Consider the following 16,181-nt stretch of genomic DNA (forward strand, 5'->3'; position numbering starts at 1 on the left):
TAAACCAAGCGCACTGGGACAGAGTGTTTCATCGGTTTACCCATACTTCGAAATTGCTTCGAAATTCAGTAGACTGTGCCTCGTTTTTTAAACCTCCCGCTCTTGGCCAGGAAACACTCTTTCTTTTTTGTGTTATAATCCTTCAAACATTCTGCCTTTTATTACTCAGGTGGCTATTTCCAACAAACAATGTTTGAGTCAAGGAGGTTCGTCATGTCTCCTAAATTACGAGAAGCAAAAGACTCGCATTATCAGAGTTAAGACTACAGACAATGGTAGCCCACAACTGTCCTACGAAAAAAACTTTAGAATTAACGTGCGAGATATCAATGACATGCCACGTGACTTGCAGCTCTCCAATAACCAAGTAAAGGAGGATGCGAAGATAAATACCTTGATTGGCATGTGAGTATCACGTGACAGTATTCTAACCTATTGTTTTATTCGCAGTATTTCTGCTAATGTTTGTGGCAATCAAATATAAAATTTTGCTTCTAGTTCATAGATTATGATAACAACCAAGTTTTTTACTCCCTGCAAGTCGAGTTATTGTAACCTCCGCCCACCCAGTTAGCTCAGTTAGAAGAGCGCAGGCCTTCTCAGCGGATGGTCGCGGGTTTCATCAAGTTATCTAGCAGGTCATGCTGGCTGTGGATAATACCTTGCCTCAGTTCAGATGATTAGTCATTGGCAATTTTATCACACGATTGGCCTTACCACCTGCACCCTTCCTTATCAGTGCGATTTGTCGTAGGAAGACACCGACAATAGAGACCTTTAGATTCTAAGACAAGTTCAACGATGAGAACAAATGAATATCAAGTATTGCGCGCGCGTGAGCCAGCGTCATTTTCGCGGGAAAACGTCATAACTGTCGTCATTCTACCACGTTAAGCAAAAATGTCGTAGTGCGGAAACAAGTTATCAAATACTACAAGAGTTATCATTTTACGATCGCGACAGGGCTTAACCTCCTTCAGTAAAGATAACCGTGTTTATTTTTTCTGGTGGAAAAAAGGAAAAATGGAGTTTTTGGGGTGTCAAACTTTAAGTCAAATCTCGTCTTCGAATCTAAAGGTCTCTAATGGTGAGAGAGTTGGGGTAGTAAACCCTGGTATGGTGACCTATCTTTGCCACTTAGGGTGGGAGAAGACTGCTACAGGCGCGTACCAATTCGTTCCACACTATTGCGGTTACCATACCAACAATTAACAAAGAAAACAGAATAAACAGATATAAACAATTAAAGCAACCAAATCTTATCCAGTTGCCCTGTTAATGGAACTTCAAATTCCAATTGTAAAGAAACCAGCTGGCTATGCATGAAGCTACTATTTACGATTAAATCACCTGATAGTTTTCTTTCCTTGTGACTAGGCTTACATCACGTGACGAAGACGCTAGCCAATCAGCAACATATTCACTGACCAATGATGACAGTGGGCGCTTCAAGGTTGACTCTCAGGGGAGACTGTACACAGCCAAGAATATCAATCATGAAACCCAGAAGAGACATGTCATCAGAGCAATGGTAAAGGATAATGGAAACCTGCCTATGAAAGTGAGTCTTCCAGTAATAGCTATTATCATTTAAATGAATTTTCTCAAGGTTTTGATTAGTGTCGAGGTGACTACGTCATTACAGATAACTGCCTACGGATAATAATCTGTTCAAATGCGCAAATGCGAAAAAAGTTTTGCTGCTAACAATGCGCTGCGCATTGGCAGTTTTTTTTTTCGCAACCTCCTTCCCAGCGTCTCTGGGAACAAGTTTGTGTAAAATCATTGAATTGGTTCGCATGTTAAATCACTTTTTTAAAAAAATTAACAGCTATATCAAAAAAAAAAAGAATGGGGAAATTTCTGAAAAGACACCTTCCAAAAGGAGTGTCACCTTTTAAAATAAAACAGTATTTAACAAATAGATTCCATGTTGCCGTGCGTCTGTTCAGTAATAGATCACAGATGACGTCAAAATGTCGTTAAAACAAAGAAGTGGCACACGAGCCGCAGGCGAGTGTGTCACTGTTGTTTTTACCACATTTTGACGTCCTCTGTGATCTATTACTGAACAGAACCACGGCAACATGGAATCTATTTGTTTTATACAATGATCAGGAAAGAAAAAGACCGATACACATACCTGCCTCGAACCGCTTGATTTGTGCTAGTTTAGGCATTTTTTAAGTCCCAAACCCAACTTTTCATCTTAGCTTCTTCTTTATCTTACTTGTGTACAGTTTCTTCGAAAAGTTTTTCACCGTCTTTTCTTGCTCAAAAAAGAATAATAGCGAAACCATTTTGCAAAACAGCGCGTCTCTCGTAGCGAAGACACACTATGGCAACTGTTGTGAAGATTTCTTGTAGTTTAGGCATTGTCAAGTAGTCAATAGCTTTTTTGGTCTCCGTTTCTCCATTTTTCTTCTTTGTAAATAGCTCCTGCTAAACTTTTTCCGAAGCTTTCACTTGCCTCAATCCGAAATAATTTCGCAAACATTTTCAAAACCGCGTGCCATGTTGAACAAAACAAAGAAAACAAGTTTCCCGTGACGTCATCCATGTATCTGTACTCTAATAGATCATGGGCAACGACCAATCACAGCGCGCGTATCATTCACATTATTGTATAAATACCAGTATACCTCGATTGAGATCGACAATCTTCTTCAAATTTTGAATTTGTTATCAAAGTAAAGGTCTGACCATGATCTGTCATCTAAACAAAAAAAATACTGAAAAAGAGTGAATATTAATTTACAAATAGCAAATTAGTTTTGAGCGAAACTGAAAGTTTGTCTTTTGAAAGCTTTTGGCGTTCGTTTGCTAGTGAGATGCAGTCAACTGAGACACTTTTCGTGGGAGAAAATTTTACGAATATCATTAGCACTGATTGGCTCATTTGTCTGAAAAGGTGTGTATGATTAAGGGGGCTGCTTCCGGGATTCGATCAAAGGCGAGAATTTTCCTACGCGCTTTTTTCTGGAGCAGAATTTGTCACTTACCGGGGACATTTCAGATAGTGAAAACTCAAAGAAATTTTGTTTGGTTATCCTCAGATTCGGAGAAAAGTTAGTTTAAGAGCAATTTGTTTGAGCTGGTTATTGCTCAAATCGTTACTGTGTAAATCAGCCCACTTTTTTTATATCTAAATCCTAACGACCGCAAACAATTACATTGACAAGGGCGTAAGAAACGCTTGGAAGATAGCAATATTCTTATTTCTGGGAAATGTACTACAAAAATTAATTCGGCAATCTAATTTGGGTAAGCTCCGACATGATTCTGTAGCGGCGAATCTAAAAAAGTCCACTATGCGAAGGGGAAATTCGTTCTGAGATACAAAGCTTTCGACGGACACACCACATCTTTTGGACGGTGCTAACATAATTACGACTATTTTCTTAAAATACACTACTATTACATTTCGCGATTCAAGTCTCAGTTGCATCTATCTCAGTTGCAAGCAATGATGTTTTTTCTTTTATTAACACTTGTAAACGTACCTTTAGTGTTCTACCCGGTGGTTAATATAAACGACAGTTTTAACTTGTTTTAAAACTGCAATTGGTGAATCCTCGTGTTTGTCTTTTCCTTCTTATTGGTTCACTTCTTTGCTTTCTGTAAATTTTACTAATAAACTTATGTCAACGAAGCCCGAGTACACACTTCCAAGCGTTTGTTTATTTTAGATGGAAAAATCCTTCACAATCGAAGTTTTGGATGTCAATGAAGCTCCAAGCAGAATGAATATCACTTCTCAAGGGAGTCAGCTGTCTTTCCCGGATGGACATGCTCAGATCCGTGAGAACTCCGCCTCCGGAACAAAGATCGGAACACTGGAGGCTTTTGATTACGACGCAGGGCAAAATTTGACTTTCAATCTCGACGATGACGCCGGTGGGAAATTTAAATTGGGATCCCGAGCGAACTGTCAGTCCATCACCAACATCCCAGGGGTGAATACAAAGTGTACAACAGATCTTCTGTTAAATGGTTCCCTCGATTATGAGGTTTCCACTGAGTACTCGCTGATAGTGCGCGTGACGGATAATAAAGGTACTTTTAGGACTCAGCAATTAAAGATCCGAGTCGTAGATCAAAATGATGCTCCTGAAAATGTCACTCTGGGTGGAAATAACGCTGCGTCTGTTAATGAAAACGTCAATGGCGCTTTTGTTGGAGAACTGGTAACTAGTGACCAAGACGTTGGCCAAACGCATATTTACAAGTTGTTGAACAATGCCGGGGGTAAATTTGTAATCTCAAACAACAAGGTGTACGTCTCATCGTTGGCTAATTTGGATTATGAAGCTCGAAGTCAGTTCACGATTAGGATTCAATCTGAAGACAGTGGTAGTCCCCCTCTTAGTTTGGCAAAAGATTTCAAGATCACTATCATCGACGTCAACGAAGCTCCAGTGAACATCACTCTTTCTTCAGGGAACGTAGCTGAAAATAGCGCACCTGGAACAGTGATTGGTCAGCTTAATGTCACCGATCCGGATAACTATGGTTCGCGTGGCGCATGGCAATCCCATAACTGCCAAGTTATTGGAAGTCAGTTAGGAAAATTCACCGTCACAACCAATTTGCTGGTAGTGGGTAACGCCAATTTAGATTACGAGCAGGCTGCATTAATACTCGTACAATTAAGATGTTCTGATAGTGGCTCACCGCCATTATCTCTGGTGAAGGTTCTATCCGTGACAGTTGATGACGTCAATGAGGCTCCCACTGGAATATCATTGTCAAGTGACGTCATAGCAGAAAATCAGTCTCCATTGTTCATAGGTAGGAATGATAATTCAAGTTGAAAAGATGTAATGGCTGAATGATGTTTGTAGCGGATATTTGCTGTGTTCCATAAATAAACTTCTTGCCTTCTTTGCGGTTCGACTTCTTAGCTAGCACAGATCTCCACCGTGGTCAAATGTCAAGGACGTTTGTTTTGTTTGTTCTGATTTCATTTATCAGTAAGTGTAAACATGGGCAAAGATGTATAAACTAACTCGTTAACGTAACTATCTCTTCTTTTTCCTCAAAATTTTGAGCTTTTCTCTTTGAAAACGCTTCACGCCCCGAGTAAAATCCTGCTGGAAATTGGCGCCGACAATAACACCAGATTCTGTTTTCAAACACAAAAACTAACAGGGTATTGGTAATATCTTAAACTTTCAACATTGAAAGTAGCAACCTCATCTTTAAAGTAGTTTGCCTAGCTTTGCATGTTTCTCTTGTTTGACCACGGTTAATCACACATCGTTCTAGGACATAACCACGTGACCTATCCCGCCCATTTCTATTTCCTGTTGCTGGCCGTTATAGGAGGACATCACAAGTGTACGATATTTAATTTACTTTCAATTGTTCAGTAATCTTTAGCTGTAACGTTCTTCTAATTATACGTTTTCATCGCCCATTTTCAGGCTTGTTCTCAACCGCTGACCCAGATAACGCCAACCAAGTGACAAACAGACAGACATTTACTTATACACTCATGGGGAACACCGCTGATCTACCTTTTATAATCGATGGTGGCGCGTTGAATTCGACAAGAAGTTTGGATTTTGAGGCCCAGTCCTCTTGGAACATCATGATCAGATCAGTGGACAGTGGCGACCCGGCGCTCAGTTTAATAAAGACTTTCCAGATTTCCGTTGTTGGTAAGTTAAAGCTTGAATTATGCTTGACTACTTTTGCCTTGAGAATATCTCCTTCGAGTTGTTTACCTAAATCAGTTTCAAAATAAATGCAAGCTTGAGGGTAACGACAGATTGATTTATAGTAATGCGTACAACCTTCTCCTGGAATATTAAGGCTACTGAAACACTTGTCACTTTACCCCCCTCTCTCCTCGGGAACGTTGATGTACATAAATTACCCACTTGCAAAAAATGCGGAACTCGACAAGGGCGTAGAAGATCAGTTGACTTTAATTAAATTAAGTTAATGCGGATCAACTGAAGGGATTCTCAACGAACATTCAACTGTGAAGATCTGCCTATGTTTTAAATATAGTGATAAAAGTCGGCATGAATAGTGTTGTTTGAAGAGGTTCGCAGTCTTAAATCGAAGTAAAAAAGTACAAAACAATGACTTAAGGCTATAGAAGTGCAAGATTGACTTGTGTCTGTTTGAATATATGATCATACTTTACTCAATCGACTGGCAGTGCAAATACTTTTTAATTAAGTCCAATTCTGAATTATTTTTACGCATGTTTGATTCTTTTTCAGATGTCAACGAAAAACCTTTTAACATCAGTTTGTCAAATGCAGTCATAAACGAAAATTCCCCTCAAGATGCACCGGTAGGAACTGTGTCCGCACGTGACTCTGACTTCAATCAAACCCTTGTTTATACTCTGATTGACGGAGCAGGGGGAAGATTTAAACTGGATGGAAAGAAACTGAAAGTTGCTTTGTCCAACGATGACTGTCTTAAGATTGGCGGCGACTTCTGTAAGTTGAATTACGAGCAACAAAAAACTTACAAAGTAAGCCTACGCGCCACGGATAATGGGAACCCACCCCAAAGCACCGAAGCGATTCTGTTAGTCACATTGATTGACGTCAACGACCGTCCACGTGACTTGAAGTTATCCAGCAACGTAGTGAAAGAAAACGCCACAATCGGAACGAAAGTTGGTCAGTTTTCCGCAACAGATGAAGATACATCTCAGACTCTTGAGTTTGCTTTAATCGACAGTGATGGCGGGCGGTTTGCTGTTGATTCGTCGGGATATTTGTTGAAAGCTAAAAGAACAGATTACGAGACTGACAAGGTTCACAAGATTGTCGCTCAAGTCAGGGATAGTGGTAATCCGCCTTTAGAGGTTCGTGTATAAATATATTCCATGTTGCTGTGGGTGTCTGCTCAGATAAAAGAGACCTTAACATCGAGGTTTGGCTATCTTACTGCAAACTGCAAACCGCGGTTTACAATTACGGTTTCTCGTTAGCGGTTTGCCCATATTTGGGACTTAAGATTCGCGGGTGGTAGCTCGCGGCTGTCATGTTTGTTTGTTTGTTTTTCTTTTTTTCCATTGGTTGACTTCTATTTTAGCTGAGAAATCGTCTTCAAAATAACGTTTCGTTGAAAAGAATTAATTAATGAGCCAAAGAGTTTTAATACTTTGTAGAGAGTTTGAGCTTCACGTACGCGGCAAACGTCAGATTCAAGTTGAGAAACTCAAAATGGAAAATAAGCGGATAAAAACAGCTCAAAACAATTCTTATGGAAGAAAAATTGCGTGAAACTACTAATCTAGGCGTAGAAATAATGAATAGTAAATGACAAGTAAAGAGGAAACTTGGTCACGTGATACAAATTCACGTTTGCCGTATGACGTAAACGTGTTGCTTAACCTGTTTAGTATATCCTCTAAAACGTGGGATTGTGATGTTTTGGGATGAAAAAACCCTTGCAGTAAATAAATTTTCTCCAGAGCGTGGTCTAGCCGCACAAACGTGATCCTCAAACCGCAAACCTGACGGCAAGGCACTAATCACGTGACTTTTCAACGTTTGCGGTTTGCAGGAATTACCGAAAAAATTCCATCTTAAGGTCTCTATTAAGTGGCATACGAGCCGTAGGCTATCGCGTCACTGAAGTTCTTCTGTGATCCATATAATGAACAGACGCACGGCAACATAAGCAAAAACAACAAACTGGCATCAACCGCTTGACTGTTGGAGGATTTGAACTAGTTTAGGCTTTTCTAAGTCACCAACGCCATGGCTCGTTTCAGCTTCTTCCTACTTGCAAATAGGTTATTCCAAATAGACTTTCAAGGCCTTCACTCGCTCAAAGCAGAATAATCGCGTGAACATTTTAAAAATTCAAAACTACTGGTCTCTCATAGGATGACAAACGATGACAACGGCCTATTTCTTGTTTGTTTCTTCCAGCCAGTAAGCATAAGAACTCTTTTGCCTTTCCGTTTTCCTTACTTGTAAACAGCGTCTGCAAGAATTTTTCCGAGGCCTTTACTTGAGAAACCTCAGGCCATTTTGGACAAAGCCAAAAAAAAGTTTCCCGTGACGTCATCCGTGTCTTTGTACTGAAACAAATCATGTTCTTCGACCAATCGCAGCGCACATACCACTTACTACATTATACTCTTATGTCAGGTCCGGTGGGAAAGAGTTAGCTTTTTTCCGGCAGTCATAGCCGAAGGAAGCAGCTAAACTCGAGGGAAAGCAAAACTATCTGTTTATTATATTCCTAGACTTTTACTTCAACAGCGACAAAAAATAAAGTACGAATCAACACATAATTCGGTACTAATACAGCATAGATTATAATAAGAACACAAATTTGCAAATTGGTGGCGAGATATAAGCACAGTTCAGACGCCTCAACTGTCTAAGAAGGATTGAGTCTTATTTCTCCCCACCAATTAGCACTAACAGGCTGGCACTTTTGGCGAACGGGTTTTTTTTCACCTTATTCTTTCTGAATATACCAGCCAATCCCATAATTTCACAAATATGAATTTTTGGCTGTTACACTTCTCTTCCTTAGTGCAGTCCCTGTTTGGTGAGTCTGGGAATATATGACGATACCTCCTGTATGTGCAAGATTTTGTTGTAGCCACCTTACCCCCTCTTGGTCTGCTGGGGAGTTATGGTCATGCCACAGTCGCTCATTTTCAGTTGTCGTCAATCACCTAATTAGAGACCTTTAGACTCTTAAGACGAGAACGACTACGAGTATGAGATTTTCTCAATATAAAAAAGTGCTCGCTCGATCGTGAGCCAGGGTCATTTTGGCAGGGGTAAACGAGATAGTTTGCTGTCATTCTACTACGACTTTTAGCGTGAATGTCATAAAAATGTTAGAAGTTTTATCATTTTGAGATTGGGCTAGGGCTTAATTATAATCTCCCTCAATAACGATAACAGCGCTAACTTTTCTGGTGACAAAAAGTAAATGAACTTCTCCGGACAGTCTATTTTTTGAGAATCCCATGTAGGGATTTAGAAGCCATGAAACACACGTTTACCTCGAAAAAAACAGTCTTATGGAATGGCAGTCGTATGATTCCGCTTACATGCTAAAGTGGACACGTTGCCAGCGTGGTTGCCTCAGTGGTGTAATGGTTATCACGCTCGAGTACTAACCGGGAAGACGTTGGTTCGATTCCGGCTTGAGACAACATGTTTTTCTTTTCAGATGAGGTGTGTGTCGAAGGTCGTCTTACGCCATGTGTTGTGGTAAAAGTTTGTTGCATAGAGCGTTTTCACTCACGTGACCAGCATCTATGCAAATTTATTAACACAAAAGAAAGTGTTTACATAAGAAAAGAAATCAACTCCCACAGGATTAGTTTGGAACACCAACATGGCCGCCGTTCTATTGTTTTGGGACACCAATATGGCCGCCGTGACGTCATGTGAAAACGTTCTGTTTAATTGATAGAAAAAACAGTCTCTTTGATTTCTTTATTTTTTTTTTAATTTAATGTTTGTTGTACTTACAGGTCAACAAGACGTTTATAGTTGTTGTAGAAAACATAAACGAGGCTCCAATAAACATTTCACTGACGTCTGAATATGGACAACAATCCTTCCCTGACAATATACCCAATGTGAACGAAAATTCTAAAAGAGGCACAACAGTAGGGACATTTCATGCTTTGGATCATGACGAAGTTCAAAGCTTAAATTTTACTCTAATTGACGATGCAAGCGGCAAATTCACTGTAGGCGCGACTGTTTTCTGCCACAATAACACTTACATTCAAGGCGTTAAAACAAAGTGTACGACGCTGTTAAAGGTCAGCGGTGATCTCGACTACGAAACGAGCTCTAGTGAAGATATTTTGGTTCGCGTGACTGATGACAGTGGTTTGCTCCGTGAGCGGCCATTTAAGGTTACGATACTAGATGTTAATGACCGACCAAAGAATATCACATTGGCGGGTGGAGATACAGCATTTATCGACGAGAACGTTAATGATGGCTTTGTTGGCGAGTTGGCGACTATAGATGAAGATATTAACCAGACACACAGCTACAGTTTGATTAACAATGGCGGGTGGAAATTTATTCTCCGCCAAAACAAGATCTTTTCTTCCTTCTATGCAAACCTGGATTACGAAACAAAGTCAGAGTATTCTATTGCGGTCAGAAGCAGTGACAATGGTTCCCCGAGATTGAGTATCGATAAAACATTCACTATTCAGGTTAGTGGTTCAGCACTTGTAATGATCTGCCAAAGAATTGGTTAGTAGCCAATTCTTTGCCGAAAAAATTGCCCTGGAAAAAAGCAAGAAGAACGCAGATGGTAGTTCCCTTCATCCGTCTGTAAAAGCCTCCGGAAAGAAAAGATTAGGATGCGTTCTCGTACAGTAGTAAATCAACGCGTGCTCACTTATAGTTGTCCACAAAAGCTGAATTTATACAACAAAATAGTGTCCTTTGAACTCCTGGTTTACAAATTTCCACTCTCTTTTCAGGTGCGTGACGTCAATGAACGACCCACGGACATAATTTTGCTCTCTAGCAGTGTCCAGGAAAATAGCCCCAGAGGAACGCTGGTCAGTAAAATTTCGGTTTCAGACCCTGACAATAATGGACCGAGAGGAACCTGGCAAAACCATACTTGCAAAGTACTTAATATCGCCAACATACCATTTACTGTCAACGAGACATTAAACTCTCTTGTGGTTGCTGGTGATCTGAATTATGAGAAAACAAAAAGCTACAATATTGATCTTCGTTGTCGAGATAACGGAAAGCCGCCTTTGTCCGTTGAGGAGACAGTGCGAGTCAATGTTACTGACGTCAATGAGAAGCCGTATGACATCACTCTTTCTAATAACGAGATCGCTGAGAATACTGGGATTGTGACTGTTGGATTGCTGGATACCGCTGACCCGGATAATGAGCAGACGGTGGTGCAGACGTTCAGTTATAACATTGTCAGTCCAGCCGGGAACATTCCTTTTGTCATTGATGGTGGCGCGCTTAATACCTCGAGGAGTTTGGATTATGAGACCAAAACTACCTGGCTGCTTGAAATCAAATCAACAGATAACAAAGGCAAGCCCATATTTACAAAAGCACGACTTCATAATACACTCCACATGTTTTGATCTTGGGCATAGGTTATAGGAGCCAGAGGAGATACCTTCGAATGGCCCTTTTCCCCTTAAAACATTTTATCGTCAGAGCGCTCCCTTAAAAATTCACACCTCTTACTCGGCCTCTAAAACCAGTCGCTCTTTGCGCCTGCGTTCCTTCGTAAACCAGAACTCCTTCAGACAACAACTGTACCTGTTACCCAGAGTAACTTGAGCCCGTTTCTCGAAAGTTCCGGTAAATTTACGGGCCCAAAATCAAACATTCAAGTCAAAGTGTACTGAATAAAAGTTCAGTTCTAGTCAACAAACCAGTTCATTTTTTATGGTGGACTGATGTTTTATTGTGTTATTTGCAAAGCTATCGAAATCTCTTCTTGAATGTTAACAGCAGCTTTCCGAGCCCGTTTATTATCGGTACTGAGGTACTTTTGCGATACGGTCCGTTGCGACTGAATGATAAAGATCACCTTCATGTCCCTTAAGTCGGCCCCTCCGAGTGTATTTTATTTATTTTCTATTTATTGTAGGACTTAGCACTACAAAGAACTTCACAGTAATCGTAAGAGACAGAAATGATCCGTCCACGGGCATATCAGTAAGCGGTCCACTGAATGTATCTGAAAACAGTGTGTCCGGGCAGTACCTTGGTACAGTGGTAACCGCTGATCAAGATGTTGGGCAGACGCACCAGTATCAGATAGTTGACGTGGTTGGACATGCGCACAGCAACCACAGGTATGACCTTATTGTCGCCAACAATATCTGTTCCTGTCGAATTGTTCTGTACAAACACCTTGCCCTTTTGTGATTGATTCTCTGCTTTGCTCAAGGACAAATGTCTTAGGCCTTATGAGAACAACTAAAACCACCTGTCCAAGTCGATATCCAAGACGGAATATTTACGCCTGAGGCTGTTATTCGAATAAGAAATCGTGGCCACTTTAGTTTATTGTTTTACATTGTACTTACTATCTGTCTTGTCAATGGCGAAGATCTTGCAGTTACTTTTCGAAAACAGCGAAACCTACGGATTAGTTAGTTATCTTGTAGCAGTTAATTTACTAAATTAAATATGTAGGTTGCGCGCGCAATGCATGACTTCAAAGAGCACCTTTGAACTATGTTCCGCACGACAATGTGTCTTTGCTGTTATTTCTTCAAATTAAAATTTGTGTAATAAAACAATTATTATGTTCGTCCTCGGCTGATAACAATTACCTCGAGCATGATTATTCCAGATTTATCACAAAAACGTCATCCAATAATTGCTAATTTTCATGTACCAATGATTTGTGAGACTAAAGCACGGAAACACTAACTAGAAAGAGGAAAGTTCAAAGCTCAGTGGTGGACTGAAGATAGGAAAATGAAACATAAGTTCTTCATCAGTTTGGTTCCTCCTTTGAGAATGCTAAAGCCTTATATAAAACGTCACGTGGCAATGGCTGCTTTTATATGTCACAACTATCTAGAGGTTTCCTTTTGTAATTGGTTAATGATAAATATCCATCATTTAATATTTTTCTCTTTTTTGTCCACGGTAGTACTTCTGGTCTTCTTAACCTTTTTACTGTTGAATCGCTATCTGGAAAAGTCACTCTTCAAAAGTCTGGACTGGATTACGAGCAGTATGCAAAATACACAGTGACCTTGAACAGCACAGACAGCGGTTTTCCTCCTTACTCAGTGACAGGCTCATTTGTGGTCAGCGTGCATAACATTAATGAAAACCCACAAAATATCTCACTGAGTGACAATCAGGTACAATAGTCTTATTGTGTTAGTTCAGTTAGTACGAGCACTTTGATTGGTCGGTTTAGCGGGCCGCATTTCACGTATACTCAAGAGTTTGTTTTGATTGCAATTTTGGTTACAATTTCGTGACAAAAGAACATTTTAAAACTGTTCATTTTTTAAAAGTAGTTTCAGACTATACGAGACATCATTTTTGACAAACATTGTTTTTGTTATTCAAATTTGTCACGAGTAAAACAAAAGAATCTTTCGTTTCAAGAACCAATCCGCTTCTGCTCGCAATTATGGCGTATCAGCGTCATCTCGTCAGCGTAAGTGTCGCTATAATGAGTATGTTAACTGTTAGATGAATGCGTTTGACTACTCAGACCAGACAAATCCACGGCTTTGAAATCCTCGTGTGGCTTTCTAGCAAGGGAAATAGGGGTTTAATTACCAGACCCTGTGCTTTTCAATATCATTAGATCCCCTTTGATTCAAAAACGCCTTAAAACGTTTTAGCTAATTATGTAACAAGGTCTTCCTTAATATTCCAGGTTCTCGAAAATAGTCCTGTTGGTACAGTTATCGGTAACTTGTCAGTATATGACCCTGACAATCTTAATGTGCCACTACAAAAGTTCAACTGTGTTGTGGAAGATGGTGAACCCTTTAAAGTAAGTTTATTAATTACTCGCGGTTAAGGAATCGTAGTATCAGTATATTATACACACTTAGTGATCTTGGAGAACATATCATGTAAAACCAAAACAAAATCGCTGGCGTTATTTCAGTGTTTTGCCATAGTTTGAGAGTAAGAAGTTTTCAAAACAAGGGATGGCGCAGTGGTAAGAGCACTCGCCTCTCACCATGTGACCCGGGTTCAAATCCCGGCCTCGACGCCATGTGTGGGTAGAGTTTATTGTTGGTTCTCTCCTTTGTTCCGGCGAGTAGTTTTTTTCCGGTTCTCCCCTCTTCTGAAAAACCAACATTTCCAAATAATTCGGCCAGAAAAGGCAGATGAAAAACCACTATGTGAATGTGCTACCTCTTAGAAATCGTTATTATGTATTTATTTACGCTATGGCGAAATGGGGCAATTTCGTATCAACCTCGAAAAAGATGTGACATGATACGATGAACAAAAAACGTAACAATTATCATGCCAGAACAGGTCCAGCTGCAAGTCCTTGATTTCAAAATTTTATGTTCCCACGCAAGAAATAGAAGACAAAGATCGGACGTTATGAATGCCTTTGTGTAATAAATATATACTTTTTTACTTTTTTAGGTCATTAATCATCTGACTCTGGTGGTATCAGAAAACTCTTTGGATTACGAAACTATCGACACATACACAGTTAACGTAAGAAAACTATAAATAACTTTTTACTTAATTTTGTCTATGTAACAATGTTACAAATACTTTTTGTCCAAAGGAATTTACTTTTTCCAAGGTATAAGAGAAATTAATAACTACAAAACATACTTAAGTGTGAGCTTGACGTTAACTTTAACACAAGTAAAATAACATAAACTTCTATACCATTTACATTTTGCCTCATTGTCAAAAAGGCGTGGAGAAATCCTTGACTCATTTACTCAAATCCCTGATTACCCCAACCTCGTCCCCAGGGCTTTTCCCTTAAAAAGTGGGTGGGGCGGGAAAAGGCCCTGGCATCGGCTGGTCACGTGCACAGCCTAAATATTCCTGAGAAGCTAATTTATATGCAACCCGCTGGTTTTGCGCTGACAGAAGTCGAACGGAGTAACAATGGAAAATAATAACATCTCGAACTGCATGTTAATATTTTCGCGTCTGTGCGATTCATAAGCTTAAGATCCATTTAACTGCGTATTATTCAAATGCTACAAGTTTATGAAAGGGCGTACCGGCTCTACGTTGTCACGTACAAAATATGTCAAATACTTCAGAGTTGAGACAAGCTGTTATCGAGTAGTACTTCGACTGAAATTCATCATGGCTGTGGATGTACGATCATCGGTCATCATCAAGCGGAAAGTGATTTTGTGCAATGTCAAACAAAAATGCGAGCCTTTGCCTCTAGGATCTGCAGTGAATTTATACAAATTGAACTTAATTGAAATAGAATTGTTCATCAAAATGCTTTATGGAGTCTGGTCTTCTCTACAACCCGACCATGAAACAAACAAGTCTCCGCGCCGGATGTAAGTCAGCCCTCCAGCCAGGAACGATGACAGGTTGCCGATCTGAAACATTTGAAGATCTCTTATATCTGTTCTGTTCCGAGGATAAGTACAAAGGATTTTCCTACGTTTTTCCTTATATTAAAGGGAAGATTGACCGATCGATTGGAATCAACTACAGCTATGTCAATTTTAAATGGACCCAAGTCTTTCTTTGTTACCAGTCGTTTGATACCCTGGGTGCCAGAGACTTTTCACGCGGTCTCGCAGAGGTCAATGCATTTTTTAAAAATACAGGTCATACAAGATAAGTCTAAACCAACGCGTATCGCTATGATTATATGGCTGAGAGTTAAGGTGAATGGAACTAGGTTGTGTACGGCGGTCCACTTCGCAAGAAATAAAATAAAATATCAAAAGAGTCGCGAAAACGAACTTTTCCAGTACAAACTTTATGGATGTACGATAGCCTGTTTCTCATTTATATCGCTCTATAAAGGAAGTTTTACAAATGTTACCGCTCGCTGTCCTCTTCATAGAAATCGGAGGAAAGCAAAAATTTACCATAGCCAGTATCTGTGACAAAAAGGAAACCTTGTAAAACTTTTCGTTAATCGTCAAGAGATATAAAAGCCGCCCAAGATCGCGCGCTGTGAGGTAACGCATAATTTTAGCTTTTCGCAAAGCGCTAATTTATTACACCCAGGATTTTAGGGTGTACGAGGGGTCACGTGACCAGCCGATGCCAGGGCCTTTTCCCGCCCCACCCATTTTTTAAGGGAAAAGCCCTGGGGACGAGGTTGTGATTACCCCTGAGTCCAAAAATAGTTCAAACCTAAGTTCTCTTTCAGTTCATTTATACTGTATAAGATGAATCGATGGGGTATTCATAGTCCTGACACGCTTGAATTTTCTCTCTTAGGTTACATGTACTGAGCTCTTGTCCAGTCCCCTCTCCGTCTCTTCAGTGTTCTTTATCAATGTCCAGGATGTAAACGAGGCTCCCTACAATCTGACCATCTCGTCCCAGTCTGTGAGCGAGAACCAAGAAACTGGTTACTTCGTGGGCATGCTCAGTGTTCTCGATCCTGATTTACCGGTAGGCAACTGATGTACATGGGTTTCATACTGAACCGCTTTCGTCCGTAACTTTGGGTACAAGCTCAGTGGTACCCGAAGCATCTGGACT

The 16,181-nt window shown here is 40.1% G+C and overlaps 1 protein-coding gene across 1 annotated transcript in view; it reads left to right on the plus strand.

Moving 5' to 3' along the window:
• Nucleotides 1-16,181, plus strand: part of LOC140937884 (protocadherin Fat 4-like) — a 45,019-nt gene that overhangs the window by 19,282 nt on the left and 9,556 nt on the right. The window contains 12 exon segments of the mRNA XM_073387456.1: nucleotides 170-405; nucleotides 1,378-1,561; nucleotides 3,690-4,791; nucleotides 5,427-5,663; nucleotides 6,237-6,835; nucleotides 9,485-10,189; nucleotides 10,463-11,048; nucleotides 11,617-11,824; nucleotides 12,634-12,850; nucleotides 13,381-13,500; nucleotides 14,115-14,189; nucleotides 15,915-16,091. Of these exon segments, the coding sequence (XP_073243557.1) occupies nucleotides 170-405; nucleotides 1,378-1,561; nucleotides 3,690-4,791; nucleotides 5,427-5,663; nucleotides 6,237-6,835; nucleotides 9,485-10,189; nucleotides 10,463-11,048; nucleotides 11,617-11,824; nucleotides 12,634-12,850; nucleotides 13,381-13,500; nucleotides 14,115-14,189; nucleotides 15,915-16,091 (4,446 nt within the window).

The sequence above is a fragment of the Porites lutea genome, chromosome 5, assembly GCF_958299795.1.
Source record: "Porites lutea chromosome 5, jaPorLute2.1, whole genome shotgun sequence".
In the NCBI taxonomy this organism is placed as follows: Eukaryota; Metazoa; Cnidaria; class Anthozoa; order Scleractinia; family Poritidae; genus Porites; species Porites lutea.